The sequence below is a fragment of the Rhea pennata genome, chromosome 1 (genome assembly GCF_028389875.1).
Source record: "Rhea pennata isolate bPtePen1 chromosome 1, bPtePen1.pri, whole genome shotgun sequence".
In the NCBI taxonomy this organism is placed as follows: Eukaryota; Metazoa; Chordata; class Aves; order Rheiformes; family Rheidae; genus Rhea; species Rhea pennata.
Genome location: NC_084663.1, coordinates 1,062,247 through 1,081,753, shown reverse-complemented (window position 1 = coordinate 1,081,753; position 19,507 = coordinate 1,062,247). Strand labels below are relative to the sequence as shown.

The following is a 19,507-nucleotide window of genomic DNA, read 5'->3' as shown; positions in this document are numbered from 1 at the left end:
TTCAGGATTGGGGATGCACCTTGCATCTGTGCATCCCCTGGCTCCTGCCCCATCCCGTGTGCTCCACGCTGGAGCTGCCTGCACTCTAGATCCCCCCGAGGAAGGCAAAAAGCGCTTCCCTGGGATGAGGAGGGAGGTGCAAGGGAGGAAGGTGCAAGCGAGCAGGAAAAGCGCCGAGCACGGCCGGTCCGGGGCACCTCCCCGCCTCGCCTCGCCGGCCCGTGTTCGCCTTTGCCCCGGCGCCCGCGGCCGCGGGCGCTCCGCCCGCCCGGCTCGGCCCGGCCCGAGGGCTGCGGCCGGCGGTGCCGCCCTGCTCCGCCGCCCTTCCCCGTGCGCCGCGGGGCCGCCGGCGGGGCGCGAGGCTTGGAGAGCCCCCGGCGGCGGCGGCGGCGGCCCGGGCGGCCCGGGCGGCGGGCGGCGGCGGGCGGCGCGGCGCTGGGCCGGCCCCGACGGCGGAGCGCGGGGCGGCGGCGGGCGGCGGCGGCCGCCGAGGGCGCTTGGAGAGGCGGCGCCGTGCGCCCTGCGCCGCGCGGGGCTGCGGGCGGCCGCGGCCCGGGGAGTGCGGGCCGGGACGGCGGGGAGCGGCGGGGGGCGGCGGGGGCGGCGGGGGCGGCGGGGGGCGGCGGGGGGCGGCGGAGCCGAGCCATCGCCGCCGCCGCCGCGTCCCCCGCGTCCCGCAGCGCCCTGCGCTCCCCGCCGCCGCGTTACGCACGGGGCTCGCCCTGCCCCACGGACCCGGCGGGGCGCCCCGGCGGCCGCGGAGGAGCGGGGGGCCCGGCCCCGGCTTGCAGTGCTCCCCGCCCGGCCCGGCCCGGCCCCAGCTCCCGAGGGCGGCCCCGGGGGTGCTGGGGGGGTGGTCGGGGCCGGCGGGGAGGGGGAGCGCGCCCCGGCTGTCCGGGGGCTGGGCCCGGGCCCGAGCCCCGGAGGGCTGTGGTTAATGTGTAATTCGGAGCATATGGTATTTTTCAAAGGCGGCCTGTTCTGTGCGGAGTGCTGGGGGCCGGGAGCGGGGTGCTAATAATGGTCAATTACTCCCGGGGCTGGGCGAAGAGGGCCGCTTCGCAGGGCTCCTCGTTTGCTAATATTTGCTCTTCAAATATTTTACTTGAAAGGTTTACAACGTGTTTTTATCTGCGTCCCGGGCGAGGGGGCCATCTGTGCCGGGCCTCGGGCTGCACACTGGGGCAAGCCCCAGAGTGCCCATCCACCCCGGCCTGCCTTCTATTTGTTCAATGCAGGAAAAAGAATGTAATAAAACAGAATCTGGCCTGGATTTATGATTGAATCAGAAGCACTTCACCATATGGCAGGTGTGTCTGCACCACAGCCTGTCCCTGTTTGCTTTGCAGAAAGCACGGGAGCGCAGCCCCCAGGCTCCCAACCGGCGCCGCAGGGCCGTGCTCCACGCCGAGCCCCGGGGAGGCTCCGCCGAGGGGCTGCGGGCCGCCGCGGGGCCGGGGCCGCGGCCGGGGCCGCGGCAGGGGCCGGGGATGCTCGGCGACGCCGCGGGATGCTCGGCGGCGGCGGGTACCGCGGCTGCGGCGGCGCCGTGTGCTGTCCACCGGCCGCTAGTGCTGAAATCCCGGCGGCCGCCGCCGCCCGGCCCCGGCCTCGGCCCCGGGCCCGGCCCCGGCCCGGCCGCGCTCCCGGTCCCGGCTCCGGCCCCGGCCCCGGCCCCGGCCGCGCACCCACGCTCGCGGCCCGCAGCCCGGCGCTCCGGGCGGGCAGAGCCCCCGGGTCGGGCGTGGGCGTGGGCGCGGCTGCGCGGGCCAGCGCCGAGCCCCGGCGGGCCGGCCCCCTCCTCCCCTGCCTCTTCTTCCTCCTGCCCCGTGACATCACGGCCCCACTCCCTCCCGAGCCGCCCCACACGGCACAGCAGGCACCGAGCTCGCACCCAGGACGGCCCGGCTCGGCTCGGCTCTGGCCCCGGGCGGCGGCCCCGGCAGCGCCCTGCATCGCTCCACAGGTATCAGCTCCCGGTCCCCGCTATGGCGTGCCGGGAGCCCCCGCACGGGCACACGCACACACGGGGGAGGGCTCCACGCGTGTGCATGCACCTGCATGCAGAGAGGTGCCTGCACATGCACACACCGGCACGTGCACACAGATCCACGCACAAGGAGGTACCCACACTCCTGTGCATCAACACGCACACATACAGGTGTGCACACACATGCATATGCAGTCACACATGCGTGCACAAGGAGACGTGCACACAGACATGCACACACAGGCATGTGTACACACAGTCACGCACACGGATGTGTGCACATCCGTGCACAGGCACACATGCACACACACATATACTGAGAGAAATGCACACACACGTGTCAACTCATGCACAGATACGCACTTGCACCTGCACTCATCCACTCGCACACAGCTTAGCATGGGGCAAGCTCTGCCTTGGGAGGGCTGCTCTGCGGCATGTGGGGTTGCTTATTGCTGACCCGGGCAGATTCTCCTGCCTTGCCTGTGCACCCACAGGAAGCAATTCATGCTAGCAATTAAGCAGCAAAGATGCCTTAACACTGAGAAGGTTTTGCATGTCCTCCGGGAATGATCTGCTCTGATCTCCTCTATGCTAGTCCTATCTCATTTACCCCTTGCCTCTCCTCTGTATGCTGCACAAAGACCAAACTCCCCATCCTTTTTGCTGCCATCTCTGAGCCCTCAATAGGAGCCAGGAGAGCACCATGAGGTTCACTTCCCTGAGCTCTGCTTGGCTTTCCCAGCACATCCACTTCTCTTGTGGGGAAAGAAGTTCCTGTGTCCTCTCCTGGCACAGGCTGGGCTGAGCCCTTGCCTGGTGTAATGCCAGGGGTGGCCAGTGGAGCCCAAGGTGGCCCCAAAGGGAAACAGGTCCTGGTGGATAATATTTCTTCTCTGTTTCTTGGATTTGCTGGTTTGTACAGTCTCCGGTGCTTTATACCAGAGCAGCCATCACCTTCCAACAAGAGAGGGGAAACTGTGTGCACTCTAAGTTTCCTTTTTTTCATCTGTGGAAAATATATTGAATAATTTCCTGTTGTTGAGTTACACGGATTTATTTTACTTTTATTGAATTTCATAATCTTAGTCAATGTCTCCAATCAGCGTTCCCAGGCTGTGCATGGTAGTACCACAGGAACACTGAAATTAGGAGATCCTAGGAGGGAGAGCGCAGCACTTGGGAGGTCAGGGAGTTTCCTGGGGTATTGCACGGAGGATTTGAGGTGAACCAGGCCTGGCAGCCGGGCTGGCTGGCGCTTTGTCAAGGCAGCAGCTGCAGCAGCCGCAGGTGCTGTGCACCACCTCTGAAGCTCAGCGTGCTGCTCATTCATTTCTGCATGGGCAGAAAGCACAGTGCGCGGGCAGCAAGGGTTCAAACGGGGTTTTTCCTTGAGCGAAGGGCTGGCACCAGAGTGCTTCATGGAAATATCCCATCTTTTCTGCCCAGCAAGATGGCAAGATGTGCTCAGTGCTGTCTCCCCAGAGAGCTGCAGTTAGCAGAAAAAAAGAGCTTTCACCTGCAAAGCCGCCCCAGTCCCCTGCGGCGTATCTTGCCAGTGCCTCAAATTAGAGCTGTGCTACCTTTCCACCCACTTCTGTAGAAGTCTATGAGATGGTGCTAAAACTTCTGGTGTCTCCAGTAACCTCAGAGATCACCCCCAGTCAGGGAGGGCTCTTTGTGCCCCTCTTCTGCCTTGGGTTCCTGGGGGCAACCTCCTCCAGAAGGAATCACTGCTCTCACTCCTCGTTCTGCTTCTAGGGGATCCGTGAGGCACCACAGCGACTCTGCAAAGTGTCTTTCTGCAGAGCTGCTGACCTGCAGGACCCACTTTTGTTGCATTTCTGGCTCACAGCAGATCTCCAGGGAGGGAGGAGGCAGCACTGATCCTGCAGACCCATATGGAGAGTGTCTGGAAAGCTCTGAGGCACCATGGGCAGGGTGAAGCTGTGTAGCAAGCAGGTGGGACAGCATTTGCTCCAGGGGGGTTGGAGCACTGGCAGTGGTCCCACAGTGGTTTGCCTTGTGCCAGAGGCAAGAGACTGTGGTATCTACATCCCTGTGCTTGCCATAAATGGATCAGGATCTAGAGCAAAGAAAAAGTGTGGCAAGCCAAACAAGTGCTCAGTGGCTTGGAAAAGGACTCTGGAAGTGCTTGTGCGTGGCAAAACTTAGTCTTGATTTTCCGCGTTGTCAGAGCTGACAGTAGAATGGCGATGGGTCTCTGACTGAAGGATGAGAAGCTTCTTCTAAGCTGTTTATTTCCTGCAAATCTTTCCTTTGCTGGGTCACACGCTCCAGGCTATAAATCCAGTCTCATGCCAATGTCTGCAGTGGAGCAGCTCGGGATTTATAGCAGTGCAGTTGGAGCATGGAGTCAACCCAAGCTACTGAAATAAATATGCTGCAAAACAGTGAAGCTGCCTGCGAGGAGCCTGGTGTGGAAGCAATGAGCTCACACATAGATATCTGCGCCTGGGAGCTGTGGGACAGGCAGGAGAGAAGGGCTAAAGGGGATGATACATGGATCAGCACTGACAGCTTGTACACATAAAAGTAGAGATCCTGATCCTGCTCTTCCTTAGGCTGGTGCAAATCAGGAGTAGCTGCACAAGGCCTGCGAAACTGCTCTCATGCAAGCACAAAGATAATCGGATGTTGTGAATGCAGGCTGTGATCCCATTTGGAGTGGTGCAAACCTGGAGAGATTCAGGGGAAGTCAAGGAAGCCCTGATTCACACTCGTGTTGGAAAGATCAGGACAGGGCCTGGGTTTAAAACCAACAGGGGGGAAAGCTGGGGAAGTGCAGAGGAAGCCAGTGCAGCTGGAGAACAGTGTGGGCAGTGGGAGGGAAAGTCAGCACCTGAGTGCGCTCACCCGGAGGGCCCAGCAGCACGTGCACGTAAGGGGATATTCAGTATAACCGAGAGCTGATACCAGCCGGTCTGTGGAGGTGTAGGTCCAGCAGACTTGGACGGAGGAGATGCCGGGAGCACCTCTGCCTTTTGGTCCCTTCTTCGTGCCTCCTGGCAGGAGGGATCACAGGGTGCAGCAGGAGGCTGCAGGAGCATGGGAGATGGCAGGAGACTCATAAGGACACAGCCCCGGTGTCCCTACAGCCAGTGTCATGTCTCTGCCAGCGGCTGTGGGATGCGCAAACCTCGGGAAGTGTCTAAGGTCAAGGCAAGCATAGCCTGACTTCCCCAGATCCCTTAGCCCAGCAATCTGCAGCTCAGGGGCTCGCTCTGCCAGGTGGGGCGTCCATCCAGTTCATAGCCTTTCGGGGTTTTGCAATTATGCCTTTGTCCAGTTCTTTTTGGAAACCAGGTGGTGTTTAGTGCCCATTTATTCAGTGCCAGCACACCCCGCAGCTTTGCTCTGTGCAGCTTGGAGAACTGCCACCCTCCACTGGCCTCTAACCTGCTTGTTACTACCCGTCTTTCATACCATCAGTCAGGTCTTTCGGGGAGACTGAGACCAACCCTTCCCTCCTCTCTGCTGGCCACTGCGACTTTATGGTCTTTCAACATATTTCCCATCATCTTCTTTAGGGGCTGAAGAGTTTTAGTCTCCACATGAGAAGCCAGCACGTATGGTGGGGGCTGAGGTGGCGGGCATGAAACGCAGGCCATTTGCTCTGCGGAGCTGCACCCCGTCAAGGGAAGCAGATTTGCAGGGGCAGCTGGGGTGGGAGCAGCCTTGGCCGTGGCCAGGTGGCTCTCCCTGCTTCCCGGCAGGAAGGAGCCAGGGTCCCTCTTCTGCCGCGCTTGACAGCTCCGTCCCTTGAGCATCCCTGAGTTTCTTGCTGCTCCCAGCTCCCTCTTCAGGGCTGTCCTGCCCAAGCGCCTCCTGCCCGCCCGCTCCCCCGTGACGCCCTCCCGTCTCCGGCCATGGGCCAGGCCTCGGGAGACCCCCAGCCTGCCGCGGCTCCGGGCGAGCGCGCGCAGGAGCAGCACAGCGGCCTTTAATCCCCTTAAAGCTCGGGGTCCTTCGACCTCCTGCGCCTGGAGAGCCATGATCCTCGCAGCGGTCAGACACCCGTCAGGTTTCCACCCTGCTCCCGATGTTTCTGCCCTTGCTCCCCCTTCTCCTTGCAGGAGGGTGCCCGGGGGAGCGGCCGAGCCCTGGCTGCTGTTTCAGCCTCATGAAAGCTGCCGCCTGCTTTCGGGGCAGCCGCTGAGCAGCCGCCCCGCGAAGCCCCCGCCATGCAGCACCGAGGTGAGCGGCGCCGGCAGCGGGGAGCGCAGTCCTGCGCGCACGGTCCCACCGCCGCAGCCGGCAGCGACGGCAGCGGCTCCGCAGGACCCTGGCTGTCCCCCCCCCGCCCCGGCGGTGCCAGGTGCAGAGCTCTGCCCGGCCCTTCCCTGCCCCTAACCGCGCCAGCCGCCCCCAAGCCCCCGCTCGGCGTGCCGGAGGCAGGGCTGCCCGAGCGCCCGGCCGTGCACCCTGCACGGCCTCCGTGCCCCGGTGCTCCCCGCGGCGCGGGGCAGCGTCCCTCCGCAGCCAGCCCCGGTGCCACCGCTGCCCGGCGTCTCCCCAGGGCCCAGCGGCGTGAACCAGCTCGGGGGGCTCTTCGTGAACGGCCGCCCGCTCCCCGCCTGCAAGAGGAAGCGGATCATTGAGCTGGCGTCGTGCGGTGTCCGAACCTCGGACATCTCCCGGAGCCTCAAGGTGCGCCCGGGGCGGGGGGGGGGGTCTCCTTTTCCTCCCGTCCTTCTGCCTCTGAGCTCCTGCCCCAGCCGCTCCGTGCTGCAGGTGTCCAACGGCTGCGTCAGCAAGATCCTGGGCCGCTACTACCGCACGGGAGCAGTGGAGCCCAAGGCCATGGGGGGCAGCAAGCCCCGCATGGCCACCCCCGCGGTGGTGGCCAGGATCGCCCAGCTGAAGCTGGAGCAGCCGACCCTCTTCGCCTGGGAGATCCGGAGGAAGCTGCACGCCGAGGGCATCTGTGCCAGCAACAGGACCCCCAGCGTGAGTGCCCGCCCGGGAGGGCCGCGGGGGCCAGGCGCCGTGCGGGGGGTGGGGGGGCCGCTGGCCACCGGCCCCTGGACCCCCATCGCCGGGATCCTGCGGGCTCCTGTGGTTCCTTCCGGGCAGCGCACCCAGGGGCAGGCAGGGGTGGATGCGCAGGGATGGGCTCCATGCCCGGAGAGATGGTGGAGGGAGAGGCAGCCGCTAGGCTGAGCCGGGGGGTAGGGGCCCACTGCCTCTGGGCCGCCCCCCGCTGCAGCCCTCCAGCCCCAGAGACCTCGCCCCGCCGCAGCGCAGCCGGCCTTGCCCGGGGAGATGCGCCGCTCCGCACGGCCGCCCGCGCGGCAGAGCAGCAGCGGCGGCAGGAGAGGAGAAGCTGCTCTTGCGTAGGGAGCAGCTCCCGAGGCGCCCAGGGTGCAGCCAAAGGAAGGCCCCTGCCCCTGGAGCTTCCCGGCAGTAGGAGGAGGGCTCTTTCCCCGGGGCAGGAGAGGATGGGAAATAAATAGCCTTCAGCTGAAGCCTGCTTGGAAGAGAGGAGGGCCCTGATGGCCCACTGCCACGCAAGCCTGCCTGTGTCACTGGCATTTGGACACTGCAGTGATGAGTCTGCTACAAGTGCCACTGATAGGCAGGGTAATAAAATGCAGTCTGCAATGTCGCAGCAGAGAGCCGTGTTTCCTGATCACAGACCCGCTGCTATAAATCTCACTGTCTCCAGCTCTGATTTGCAGATTACCTCACATCAAATGTTGTTATTCCGTTAAAATTGAAGGGCTGCCTGTATCAGCAAACATTAGGAGCAGATGGGCATGTCCCTGGCTGGAGAGTCCCTGGCACGTGCTCGGCAGCACGCGGTGTCTCTGGCACGGGCTGCAGGCGGGCGTCTCGGGGCAGAGCGCTGGGGCATCGCCTGCGGCCCCTCCCTGCCCCGGGCCCACCGGCGCTCGGCCCGGGCTCCCCGCTGCCCCGTGCCGCAGCGACCCTGGCGCGCGGGGGCTTCGGCCAGCCCCGCTGCCCTCGCCCTGGCTCGCGGCACAGCCCCGTCTCTCCCTGCCCAGGTCTCCTCCATCAACCGGGTGCTGAGGAATCTGCAGAGCAACCTGCAGCTCGCGGCTGACCGGGGCTTTGCCAGGGACCCGCTGCTGCCGGGTGAGACGTGCTGGGGGGTGAGGGCTCAGGGCGCGGGGGCTGGTGGGTGCACCCAGTGGGAGAGGCTCGCTCGGAGGGTGCGGAGAGCTGTTGCCGCTGGCTGCACACGCACACACTACGCCCACATGCATGCACACACCTGCATGCATGCACAGGCGTGCCTGCTTGCACACATCCGCGTGCACATGCACACCTGCGCATGCATGCATGTGTGCCGGCATGGACACACAGCCACATGCACATGTATGCCTACCCACGCATGCTTGCACACGCACATGGCTCCTCTGCACACTCCTGCACCAACCCCGTCCCCCTCCAAAAGCAAAAGGGCTCTTCGGCCCTCCCCGACCTCCTCGCCCCGCACCGCCCTGGCAGCCCCCTCTCCCAGATGTCCCCAGAAAGGCCCCACTCCTCGCACTGCCCGGGGCTGACGCCCCTCTTACAGCCAGCTTCGCCCTGCAGTGGGGCAGCGCCCTGCCTGCCGGGGTCTGCAGCCCGAGCCCCCATGCCCAAGCCCTGGATGGGTGGTCCTGTGCCCCTGGGCACCCAGCTGGGAAAGAGGTGCTTCGGGCAGAGGTGAAAGCCCAGCTGCAAGAGAGCAAGGCGAGGACGTGGCTCCCCACTTCCTCCCCCCTCTGCGCTTGCTGCAGCGACCCACAAATGCCCGCGTGGGGCCGAGGAGCTGCAACCCCGTCCTGGCTGTCCCGGCTGTCCTGGCCGCCCAGCTCCCGCCGCTGCCCCCAGCCTGCAGCTCTGCAGAGTCCCAGGCACCCTCTGACTCACCAGCCCCTGCCGTTTCCCCTCTCTCCGGCCCGGCGCCCACAGGCTGCCGCTCACCTGCCAGACCCGGTGCCGACGTTTCCCCGGGGAGCCAGCACCCTGCGAGGGGCCCCGAGTGCGGCCGGCAGCTCCCGCCGGGCGCGCGGCACAGGAACAGGACCGTCTTCTCGAGCCAGCAGGCGGAAGCGCTGGAGAAAGGTGATGGTCTCGCGCGGTGGCCGGCGTGTCCTCGAGCCGCAGGGCCGGGACGCAGGGGCTTTGCAGGGGGCGGCCGCTCCGCAGGCGCTCCCGGACGCAGCCGCGAGCCGGGCGCACGCTGATGCACGGCCCCGTGCAGAGTTTCGGAGAGGGCAGTACCCGGACACCGTCACCCGGGAGAGGCTGGCCGCCGCCACCCAGCTGCCGGATGCTACCATCAGGGTAAGGGGCCGCCCCGGCCCCGCTCCCGGCCCACGGCCTTGCAGCCCCCCGAGCGACGAGGTGGGGCACAGGCGGGCTCGTCCCATGGGGATGTGGGGCGCGGCGCGGCACCCGGGAGGGCGATGCCTTAAACACCCCGAACCGCCCCGAACAGGGCTTTCAGCATCCCTCGAGGACGCGTTTCCCAACTCGCCTCCACAGCCGAGCAGGAAACGGGAGCGAGCCGGGCTGCGCAGAGCCGCTGCCGGCTCAGCCCTGCTCCTCCCTCCTCTCCTAGGTCTGGTTTTCCAACAGGAGAGCGAAGTGGCGCCGGGAGGCCAAGCAGAGGCTGGAGGCTGGAGGTGACCGGCGGGCGCCGCGGGACCCGCCATGGGGGACGGCACCCGGGGCGGGGGGGGGGGGAGCCGGAGCGGGTCCCGGGAGCGCCGCTCCCCGGGGGGCTGAGCACCGGGCGAGCAGCCGGCGCGGTCCGGGGCCGCCGCGCACTGTCCCCCCCCTCTCCCCGCGCAGGCTCCTGGTGCGAGTGGCTGCTGCCGCCCTTGGCCGCCGTCCCCCCCGCCTTCACCGCCGTCCACCCGCCCCCCGCGACGGCCTGCGGCTCCGCGCAGGTAGGACGGAGCCCGGCGCCCCGCCACGCTCGGGGCTCCGCTGCTGCCCACCGCCGGCCGGGATGCGCTCCGGGATGCTCCCTTGGGACGCTCTCGCGGGATGCTCTGGCAGGATGCACTCCTGGGATGCCGTCCAGGGGTGCTCTCCCAGGATGTGCTCCCAGGACGCTTTCCCGGGATGCCCTCCCGGGATGCTCCCGTTTCCCCGCTTTGCTCAGCCGCCCCGAGCGCTCCCAGGAGCAGCCCTGTGCCGAGCCGGGAGATGTTTCCGGAGCCGCCCCGGGCTCAGCAGGCCCCGCCGCGGCGGGGCCGGTGCCCCGTGCGCCGGCGGCTCCCGCGGCGACATCCCGCTGTCTGCTCCCACGCAGCATCTCCCGGCCTCCGCCGCCGGCTCGCCCGCCGCCCCGCGCGGCCCCGGCCCCGGCGCCCCGGCCCCGCTGCACCTCTGCGCCTGGGACGACGCCTGCTGCGGTAACGGGGGCGGGAGGGGACGCGGCAGCTCGCGGGGGGAATCGCGGGGGGGGGGTCCCGCGGGCCTGAGCCCCCGCTGCCTCCCCGCAGGCCTGGCCCCCGGCGGCAGCCCCCCGCCGGCACCCTGGCAGCCCCGGCACCCCCTGGCCACCCCCTGCTTCGCCCTGCCAGGCCCCCTGGGGCTGTCCCCGCCGCCCGGAGCCCCACGTTGCCCCGAAGAGCCGGCGCTGCAGCCCCCCGCGAGCTCCCCGGTGCCCCTCGCCCCGCTCCACGCCGCCGGACACGCCTGGCACTGAGGCTGCGGGATCCGCCGGCGCAGAGCCCCGGCTCGCTGCTGCAGGAGTGTGCCGGCGCCGTGCCTGTGCAGACCGTCCCGTCGCCAGGTTGGCAGGCCTCAGACACGGGCCAGCACATGGGAATGAGCCTGTGCCCCTTCCCGGCTGGGTGAGGGGGTGTCCCGGCTGCTCCTGGCTCTGGCACTGCCTCCCCAGCCCACAGTGTGGCATCTCATCCTGCACTGATTTGTGCAACTCGTCCTGCAAAGATCCACGCAACCCATCCTACACCAGCTTGGCAACCTGTCCTGCATCGATTTGTGCAACTCATCCTGCACCAGTTCGTACAACCTGTCCTGCAAAGAGTCATGCAATTTGTCCTGCAGCAGTTTGTGCAACCTGCACTGACTTGTGCAACTCATCTTCCGCCAGCTTGTGCAACCCATCGGCACCAGTTTGTGCAACCTGTCCTGCACCAATCTGTGCAATTAATCCTGCAAAGATTCATGCAATCTGTCCCGTGCCAGTTTGTGCAACCCCTCCTGCAGCAATTTGTGCCCTGCCTGGCAGCTCACCCGCATGCCCAGGTGCTGCGTGGGCTGAAGGACCAGCAGGTCGGGCCCTCGGGTGCGGGGACTGCATGGTGCTCACCCCTTCTTCCGAGGCCCGTGTGCAGCACCGGGAGCAGGGGGACAACGGGGCCAGAGGTGCTGGGGGCACTGCAAGGTCCCCAGCCCCGGAGCTGCCCCGTGCCTCACCCACGGCTCTGCTTCCCTGGGGTCACCCACCTCCCGCGGCGCCTTCCCAGCCCCACCGGGGCCCTGCACCCGCAGCCCCGCTCCCCTCTCGCCCGCCGCAGCCTGCCCTGGCCCCCGCCAGCCGCGCAGGGACCGCAGCGCCGGCCGCGACAGCAGCTGGCTCTGCACCGCCGTGCTCCCGCGCTGCTCCCACGCTGCTCCCAGCGGGAGTTTTGCTGTTCCCTGGTATCCCCCCACCCTCCCCAAGCCCCAGGATGATCAGCTCAAAGCAGGGAAGTTTTTTTCTTTTTTACCTCCAGAAGTCATTAATGAGCAGCTGATGCATGAAGGTTCAGGGGCTTTCAGGGGCTCCCAGGCAGGGCGCTGCAGACCACACAAGCCGGAGAGGCACCTGCGCTGCTCTCCCACCAGCTCTGCAGCCCCGGCACGCGTGCACGGAGGGGTTCCTGCACCGCCGCTCCCCCCCCCGGCTTTGCAGGAGCAAGATCCCTGCCCTGGGGGATCCCCGAGGATCGACTCTGGTGCCCCGAGTCCTGCTCCAGCTGTGCCAAACCCCGCCGGTGTCTCCTGGCCGCTGTCTGGGGAAGCTGCAGGAAATGCCTCCAGGCAACGGGGTTTTGGCCAAAGGAAGAGTCCCAAATCATGGGCAAATTTGCACTGATTTGAAGAATAGTTTTGACCAAAAGAATATGGTCAGAGTCTGAAAATATGGTTCCCTTCTCAAAATAAAAAGTTTGGGGGGTTTGTTTGTTTAGTCCCACCGTGACTTCCCCGGTCCTGCCATTCGGCTCGGCATGACTCGTCCAGCCAAGTGCCGGAGCCCCAGCGAGAGCAGCAGGCCCCTCGCCCCCCCCAGACCCCTTGCAAACAGCCAGAGCGGCTCTGGCCCGGCAGCGGGGCCGGAGCAACCCCGGGGCCGAGCCGCCGGCTCAGCAGCTCCGCGCTGCAGCTCTGGCTTTGCTCCTTGCCCCTCCGAGGTGCGATGCAGCCAGGAGCACCCAGGGGGGAGCCTGGCACCGGGCACTGGTGGATGCACGTGCGCTTGGCAGCTACAGGCCCAGTGAAAGGTCCCGTGTCCCAGCTGCCTCCCCACACTGGAGCCACGGCGCAGGGCGAGCCCCAGTGCCGGGCGCAGGAGAGGGGCGTGCAAAGAGCCGGCCCCAAACCTGCCCGAAGCAGGAGCGGGACCTCCGAGGCCTGGGGGCAGGCACGGGCCACGTGGCGGGACGTTGTACTCGGTGCCTGGAGAACACTGCAGCTGCAGGCCATGGCACACGCGCCGCAGGCGACACGCGACGTGCAGCCCGCAGCCCCGGGGAGCGCCAGGGACAGCCAGTACGTCCCCCTGGGGACGGCCGGTGCACCCCGCAGGTGGCTCAGCTCGGCGCGGGGAGCGTGTTTTGCAAGGCATACAGCTTGTCAGAGCACCGTGCTAGGAGACACGTGTGCATGCGTGCACACGCGTGCATGCACACACGCAGGCATGCACAAACGTGCACGCACGCACACACTCAGCCTCCGCTCTCGCAGCCAGAGCGGACTGCTCCAACCCCGAGGCAGTGCTGCGGGGACAGGTCTGTCCCCAGGGGACGCTCGGTGTCTACCGCGTCTCTCGCCCCAAGCGACCTCCCCAGCGCACGAGGGCCAGCAGCCGTGCGGGGGCAGCGCGGACACTCGCCTTGCGCAAACGCCTCCGGCCTCCCGACCGCTCCGGAGGGCACCGGCTCCTGAGCAGCGCAGCTATAGAGCTCAGCTCAGGCCCTGTCCTGGCACCGTGGGGCTAGGAAACAGCTTGCAAACGCAGCCATGGAGCCAGGGCTCCCCTCCTCTGCCATCCAGGGCAGGGCAGCCTCTCTGCCCCACAGGCACGCACGGCTTTAGCAAGGCCCAGCCGCCCCGTGCCCTCGGCCGGGCTCACGGAAGACGTGCTTCGGAGGGCTCCAGGGTGCCAGAGCCAGACGGAAGCAGGCAGGGTGCAGGGTACAAAGTGGTGGCGTTTAATTACTCAATATACAACAGCACATTACGCAGCCATACGCCCCCTCCCCAAGGGAAAGAGAACTATAAAGTTTATCGAAGGATAAAAAGGAAAATCCTTCCTGTCCTGCAGCGTTATCGTGGCCGCAGCCGCCGCCTCCGAGCCCCGCTCAGCCCGCCAATGCCCGCCTCCGGGAGAGGAGCCGGGACCCCCCCACCCGCCGGCGCCCAGGGACCCGGCACCCCCGGCACGTCCGAGCAGCCCCCTTCCCGGCTAGCCGCCCCCAGCGCCGCGCCGGCTCGCGCAGGCACCGCGGGGTTTCCGAGAAGACGACAGGCGCAGCTGGGGAGGACGGCTAGGTCCGGGCAGGGCAGGCAGGACGCTGCAAAGCGGAGCTGCCTCAAGAGTCCTTGAGGTTCAAGTCCTACCAGATAAACACACAGATCGTTCAGAGACGAGGCCGCTCTGGGGAGAAAGGGAAAAATCAACAAAGCCAAAATAAGGAAGAAAACCAAACGAAACAGCAGTTGGAAGAGATGTCCCCAGCTCATCCGGTCCCCGCGTCGCCGGCCCCGTCTAGCGCTTGGAGAGCTCGTGCGATAGCCAGTCCAGCCCGTCGTAGAGCCCCGTGCCCTGGGTCGCACAGGTTGCCTGCACGTACCACTGGAAAGCAGAGGCCGGAGGAGTGGCACAGCCGGCAGCGGGCTTCCCGGCCCTGCCGGCGCAGCGCGCTGCGGCGGCGGCACGGAGCCGGCTCCGCGTAGCCAGCGCGTCCCCGGAGCCGCCCCGCGGCCGCTCGAAGCGTCTCCCCGGCACTTACAGTCCTGCCGCGCAGCGCCTGCAGGCCCAGCTTGGCGGTCAGCTCGCTCACGGCCATGGCGTTGGGCATGTCCTGCTTGTTGGCGAACACCAGCAGCACGGCGTCTCGCAGCTCGTCCTCCTGCAGCTGCGGGGAGAGGGCGCGGAGGGCTGAGCCGGGCGCCGCCGCAGAGGCGCGCGGGGAACCGGTCCCTCGTGCCTCCGCCGCTCCGGCACCCTGCCGTGGGGGTCCGGGCAGGGCGACGGCCTGCTCTGGAGGGACCCCGAAGAGCCAGGAGGACACCGGATCCTCCGCTCGCTCCCAGCGTCTCAGCTCCTCCCTCCCGCCCCCCTCACTGCCTGCGGGTCTCGGTGACGTGGGATGCTCTCCAAGCCCTCCAGCCTGTGCACCCACAGGAAGGGGACAGTATCGGTGGGACAGACACCCGGGGACCCCCCGCGGGATCCCCGTAGCGTGGGAAAGCTCGGTGAGGTGCATCGGTGTCTCAGCAGAGACTCCCGTCGCCGGAGCTCCTGAGCGACGTGTCAACGACACTTTTGCACAGGTCAGCTATCGGCTCCGCAGCGGGTCTCCAAACCCCGCGTGAGAGCCAGAGCCACCGGGGAACAGACGTCTCCGGGCCTTTGCACCAGGAGCAGCTGTGCTCTTCACAAAGGAGACCTCGGCTCTGGAGCACTCAGATCCACGGGAGGGGAAGGGAGGCACAGCGGCAGGCGCGGGGCAAGCTCCGGGGGAGCCGTAACTGGGAGGACGCTGCTCTTTGTGTCTGTACAGGAGACAGGAGAAACGCACCTCCAGGACAGAGATCACTGCCAGAAACGCGTTATCTAACATCAGAGGTACCAGGTTATCAGGCTCTCCCCTACACATGCAGAAGAAAAGCTGCCATTTAAGTACAACGGAGCTCTTCAGACGGGAGAACGAGGTCAGTGTGAACGGTCCCATCCTTTTGCCCTGCTCACAGGCTGTTACATGCTCAGTTCTGCGGCAGCTTTCCACCCCAAGCATGCTCTGATCCCACCAAGACTGTTAAGCCAAGCAGCAAACAATCCCTGCCTTGCAAACTGGCTGTTGGATGACATTTCTGGAAGCTGCCTCCCCTCCTCGGGTGCGCAAGGCTTTAGCACGCTCACTCACTCCGGTCTCTGCGGGCAGCGAAAACAGGAGCCAGGCCGATACAAAGATGTTCTCTACACATGCCCCACACAGACCGGCTCTGTGGCAGCTAACGGGCTTGGGAAATCGGCGGCTAAACGCACCTCCGGCGGGGCAGGGAAATCACACCGAGAGCAGCGCCAAGCAGCCCGCTGCTCTGCATCCCGAGAGCTCAGCCCTCGAAGCACTTTAGCAGCCCGGGCGGCTCGAGGCCGGCAGAGCACAGCGAGAGCAGCGCGGCGATGGGCGAGGGGTCTCTCAGGACACGAGACCTTGCGTCCCAAAGCGGAGCTCCCAGGTTTGGGATGCGCAGCCCCCTCTCGTCCCCCTACGCGGGGGGTGAGGGGGCTGAGGGTGGCTCGCCTTCGCCCAGACCTCCAGCCTTCCTGGCCGTCCTGCCAACGCTGCCAAGGGCGACAGGGGAGCGTTTTGGAGAGTGCTCCAAACGCCCGCCCGCTGCCACACTTTGTGTGGGCTCCTCGTGGTCTCAGGAACGTCCAGAGCACAAGAACCCGAGCGCAGCAGGCTCCTGCACCGGCCGTGTCGGCGCCTCAGCTAAACAAAGCCCTAAGTGTAACCCAGAACTGTGTCTTCTTGACTGTTTTGCCCCCTCTTGCAGTTGCTCCTGATCACTGCAGTTTAAGCCTCTGCCTGGTAGATTAGAATTACTGTCTGATCCTTAAAACTTGTCTCCCGGGAAGCAATCTCTGGGGCAGCAGACAGACGGTTGCTGCTCCTTCTCTTGGGGAGAGATGAGTCATTTGACCAAAAACTGGTGAATGCGCCGGCCCCTGCCCCATGCTGGCACAAAGGCACTTCTGCAGGACCGGGGCAGATACCTTCTGTCCCCCAGGACAGCCAGGCTGGCAACACGACAACCACCTTGGCCGGGGCAGGCCAGCCTCCGCGCAAGGCCGAATCTCTCATCCGGGCCCACACAGTTCCCCCCAACACTTACCATCTTCTGCAGCTCATCTGCAGACTCTTGCACTCTTTCACGGTCATTGCTGTCCACAACGAAGATGAGGCCCTGTAAGAGAAGTCAGGGTTGGAGCCGGCAGTTCGTGCCCTGCCTGGGGAACGCTGAGCCGGATGTCACGGCAGGTTACAGACTCCCCATGGCACAGGGAGAACAACTCAGCTGCCTGCCAGGGGCCTCCCCAGCCCGAGTCCATGACGAACCAGAGCGGCAAGGGTGGTTAACCTTGCCCAATTAGCCCAACACCTAGTCCTCTGAAGGACTCTTTATCTCATATGCTTCCTCTCCTACTAGGGAGTTGAAGGAAACACCCAGATACAGTTCTCAGTGGTCCCATCTGGGTCGCTGCCCTGAGGACCAGGAATTATTCCCTGCAGCCATTCATATGCTCACTTCAGGCAGGATCAGGCCAGAAGCTCCACGGGACCAAGGGCTGTTGGGGCCCCTTGCAGTCAGCCTCACTACAGCTCTTCAAGTTCAGCCAAGCCCCATCCCAGATTTCCTCTAACCCCGGAGCACAAGCCTGCATAGGAGGGAACAAGAGTGACTTCAGCTGAACTCCTGCACAGTTCCTTGCTAGGAGGAGGAAAGCCTGCCACCAAGCACTCAAGGACCAGAGGTGATGATCAGCTTTGACCTGTCCCTGTGCAATGCCCTCCTTTGCTAAGAGGGGAGCAGGTTCATCTCGCTGACCAGAACAGCATTTGTTCCAGATGTGGGAACCCATCACCCTTCTCCCCCACCAGCAGCACAGGGGCCTGAACGGGTCTCCACGCAACAGCCATGTCCACCCTGGCCCGCGGTGGCACATACCTGTGTGTTCTGGAAGTAGTGCCTCCACAGGGGTCGGATTTTGTCCTGACCACCCACGTCCCAGACCGTGAAGCAGATGTTCTTGTACTCCACTGTCTCCACATTGAACCCTGCAGGGGTGGTAGGAAGGGCAAGGAGAGACAGCGCACGCACCGTCAATCCTGCTGGCAATCTCGGGGCTCTCACACCACAGGCAAGAGACACAGGAGGCAGCAGCCTTAGTTTGAACATACTCTGGGTTCCTGAGCTGCAGGACGGAGAATTGCACAGGGAGATGACCACTCATACAGTAGCATCACTCATACAACACCCACTGGTGTCTCAGGAGTACAGGAAGGGAGATCAAGGTTCACTGCTGCATTCATCTGCCACCGATCCCCAGGGAGCATCTCCACCCACAGCACTGCACTGTTAACACAGTTTAGCTGTGCAGAGGGTCTAGGAAACACACACTGCAGAGATTCCTGCCCTCATCCTGCTCTCTCCGCAAGCTGAGCACCCCCACGCTCTCAAGCACTGCCCAGCAAGTCTGCGCAGGCCCTGCCAGCTCTCCAGGACCAGCACTGCATGATTTCACCAGCCAGCTCCTGGGAACATCACCCTGAAAACCTCAGCAGCCCGGATCTGGTTGGCACTCACGTACAAAAAACCACAGAACTGTTGGGGCTGGGAGGCACTTCTAGAGATCATCTCGTCCAACACCCTGCTCAAGCAGGGTCACCTACAGCAGGTTGCTCAGGACTGTGTCCAGTTGGGTTTTGAGTATCTCCATGGATGGAGACTCCAGTACCTCTCCGGGCAACCTGTTCCAACGTTCAACCACCCTCACCATGAAGAAGGGTTTTCTTGTGTTCAAGTGGAAATTCCTGTTTCAGCTTGCGCCCACCACCTCTCGTCCTGTCACTGGACACCAATGAAAAGAGCCTGGCACATCCTTCTGACATCCTCCCTTCAGCTCTTTAGACACATGAATAAGACCCTGACCTGAGGCTTCTCTTCTGCCGTCTGAACAGTCCCAGCTTGCTCAGCCTCTCCTCACATGACAGATGCTCCAGTTCCTTCATCATCTTTGTGACCCTTTGCTGGATTCGCTCCAGTAGCTTCATGTCTCTCTCGCACCGGGGAGCCCAGAACTGGACCCAGCACTGACCAGGGCTGGGAGGAAGGTTCCCCTCCCTCAGCCTGGCGGCAACGCTCTGCCTAGCGCAGCCCAGGAGGCCACTGGCTGCCTTTGCTGCACAAACCCATTTCTGACCCACGTCCAACTTGTCGCCTCACTAGGACCCCAGGTCACTCTCTGCAGAGCTGCTCTCCAGCCGGCCGGCCGCCAGGCCGTCCTGGTGCTCGGGGTTACTCCTCCCGAGGCGCGGGACCCTGCCCTTCCCCGGGACCCTGCCCTTCCCGTGTCGGACTTCACGAGGTCCCCTCTGCCCGTGTCTCCAGGCTGCCGGGTCCCTCTGGACTGCAGCACGCCAACCTGCTGCATCAGCTCCCCCTCCCAGCTCCGGGCCACCCCCAACCCGCTGAGGGTGCGCTGGGCCCCGTCACCCAGGCCGTTCGCGAGGTCCCCGGCGCGGACCCCTGGCAAGGCCTCCGCGGAGGCTTCCCGCCCGCCCGCGCGCCGTCCCGGGCCCCAGAGCGGCGGCCGCCCCGCCGAGGACGGCGCCTTCGCGCCAGCGCCCCGCCGCGCCCCGGGCACTCACCGATGGTGGGGATGGTGGTGACGATCTCGCCCAGCTTCAGCTTGTAGAGGATGGTGGTCTTGCCGGCGGCGTCCAGCCCCACTGCAACAGAGCGGCCGCGGCGGCGGCGGTCACCGGCCGCCCCGGGCCCGGCCCGGCCCCGCGGCCCGGCGCCGCCGCTCACCCATGAGGATCCGCATCTGCTTCTTGCCGAAGATGCGGGACAGGACGGCGGAGACCGTGAGGCCCATGGCGGCGGCGGCGGCGGGATGCAGCGGGACGGGCCGGGACGGCCGCGCCGCCGGCCCCGCCGCCTCCGGGCTCCGCCGCGCCGCCGGCCCCGCCCCCGCACCGCCTGGCCCCGCCCCGCGCCGCCTGGCCCCGCCCCGCGCCGCCGGCCCCGCCGCCTCCGGGCTCCGCCGCGCCGCCGGCCCCGCCCCCGCGCCGCCCGGCCCCGCCCCCGCGCCGCCTGGCCCCGCCCCGCGCCGCCCGGCCCCGCCCCCGCGCCGCCTGGCCCCGCCCCGAGCCGCCGGCCCCGCCCCCGCGCCGCCTGGCCCCGCCCCCGCACCGCCTGGCCCCGCCCCCGCGCCGCCGGCCACGCCGCCTCCGGGCTCCGCCGCGCCGCCGGCCCCGCCCCCGCGCCGCCGGCCCCGCCCCC

At 66.0% G+C, this 19,507-nt stretch overlaps 2 protein-coding genes across 4 annotated transcripts; one reads left to right on the top strand and one right to left on the bottom strand.

Annotated features, from left to right (window-relative positions):
• Window positions 1-6,195: 6,195 nt before the first annotated feature.
• PAX4 (paired box 4) lies at window positions 6,196-10,837 on the top strand. The gene is made up of 9 exons (XM_062578941.1): window positions 6,196-6,208; window positions 6,531-6,661; window positions 6,746-6,961; window positions 8,020-8,083; window positions 8,936-9,088; window positions 9,228-9,310; window positions 9,588-9,651; window positions 9,821-9,918; window positions 10,709-10,837. The coding sequence occupies exons 1-9, from the start codon at window positions 6,196-6,198 to the stop codon at window positions 10,835-10,837; spliced, it is 951 nt and encodes a 316-aa protein (XP_062434925.1).
• Window positions 10,838-13,396: 2,559 nt separating this feature from the next.
• On the bottom strand, window positions 13,397-19,165 carry ARF5 (ADP ribosylation factor 5). Of its 3 annotated transcripts, XR_009960373.1 has the most exons (7): window positions 19,034-19,165; window positions 18,871-18,951; window positions 17,168-17,277; window positions 16,334-16,405; window positions 15,480-15,779; window positions 15,277-15,365; window positions 14,904-14,986 (listed from the first exon to the last, which is right to left on the bottom strand). XR_009960373.1 is itself a non-coding variant. In XM_062592137.1 (6 exons), exons 1-6 carry the CDS (start codon window positions 19,098-19,100, stop codon window positions 13,977-13,979), a joined length of 543 nt encoding a protein of 180 aa, XP_062448121.1. In that variant the 5' UTR covers window positions 19,101-19,165; the 3' UTR covers window positions 13,397-13,976. The 3 variants fall into 3 exon arrangements, 2 of the variants coding, with proteins under 2 accessions (XP_062448121.1, XP_062448005.1); XM_062592137.1 differs by lacking the exons at window positions 14,904-14,986; window positions 15,277-15,365; window positions 15,480-15,779 and adding exons at window positions 13,397-14,063; window positions 14,221-14,346; XM_062592021.1 differs by lacking the exon at window positions 14,904-14,986 and having other exon boundaries at window positions 15,293-15,779.
• Between the last annotated feature and the right edge of the window lie 342 nt (window positions 19,166-19,507).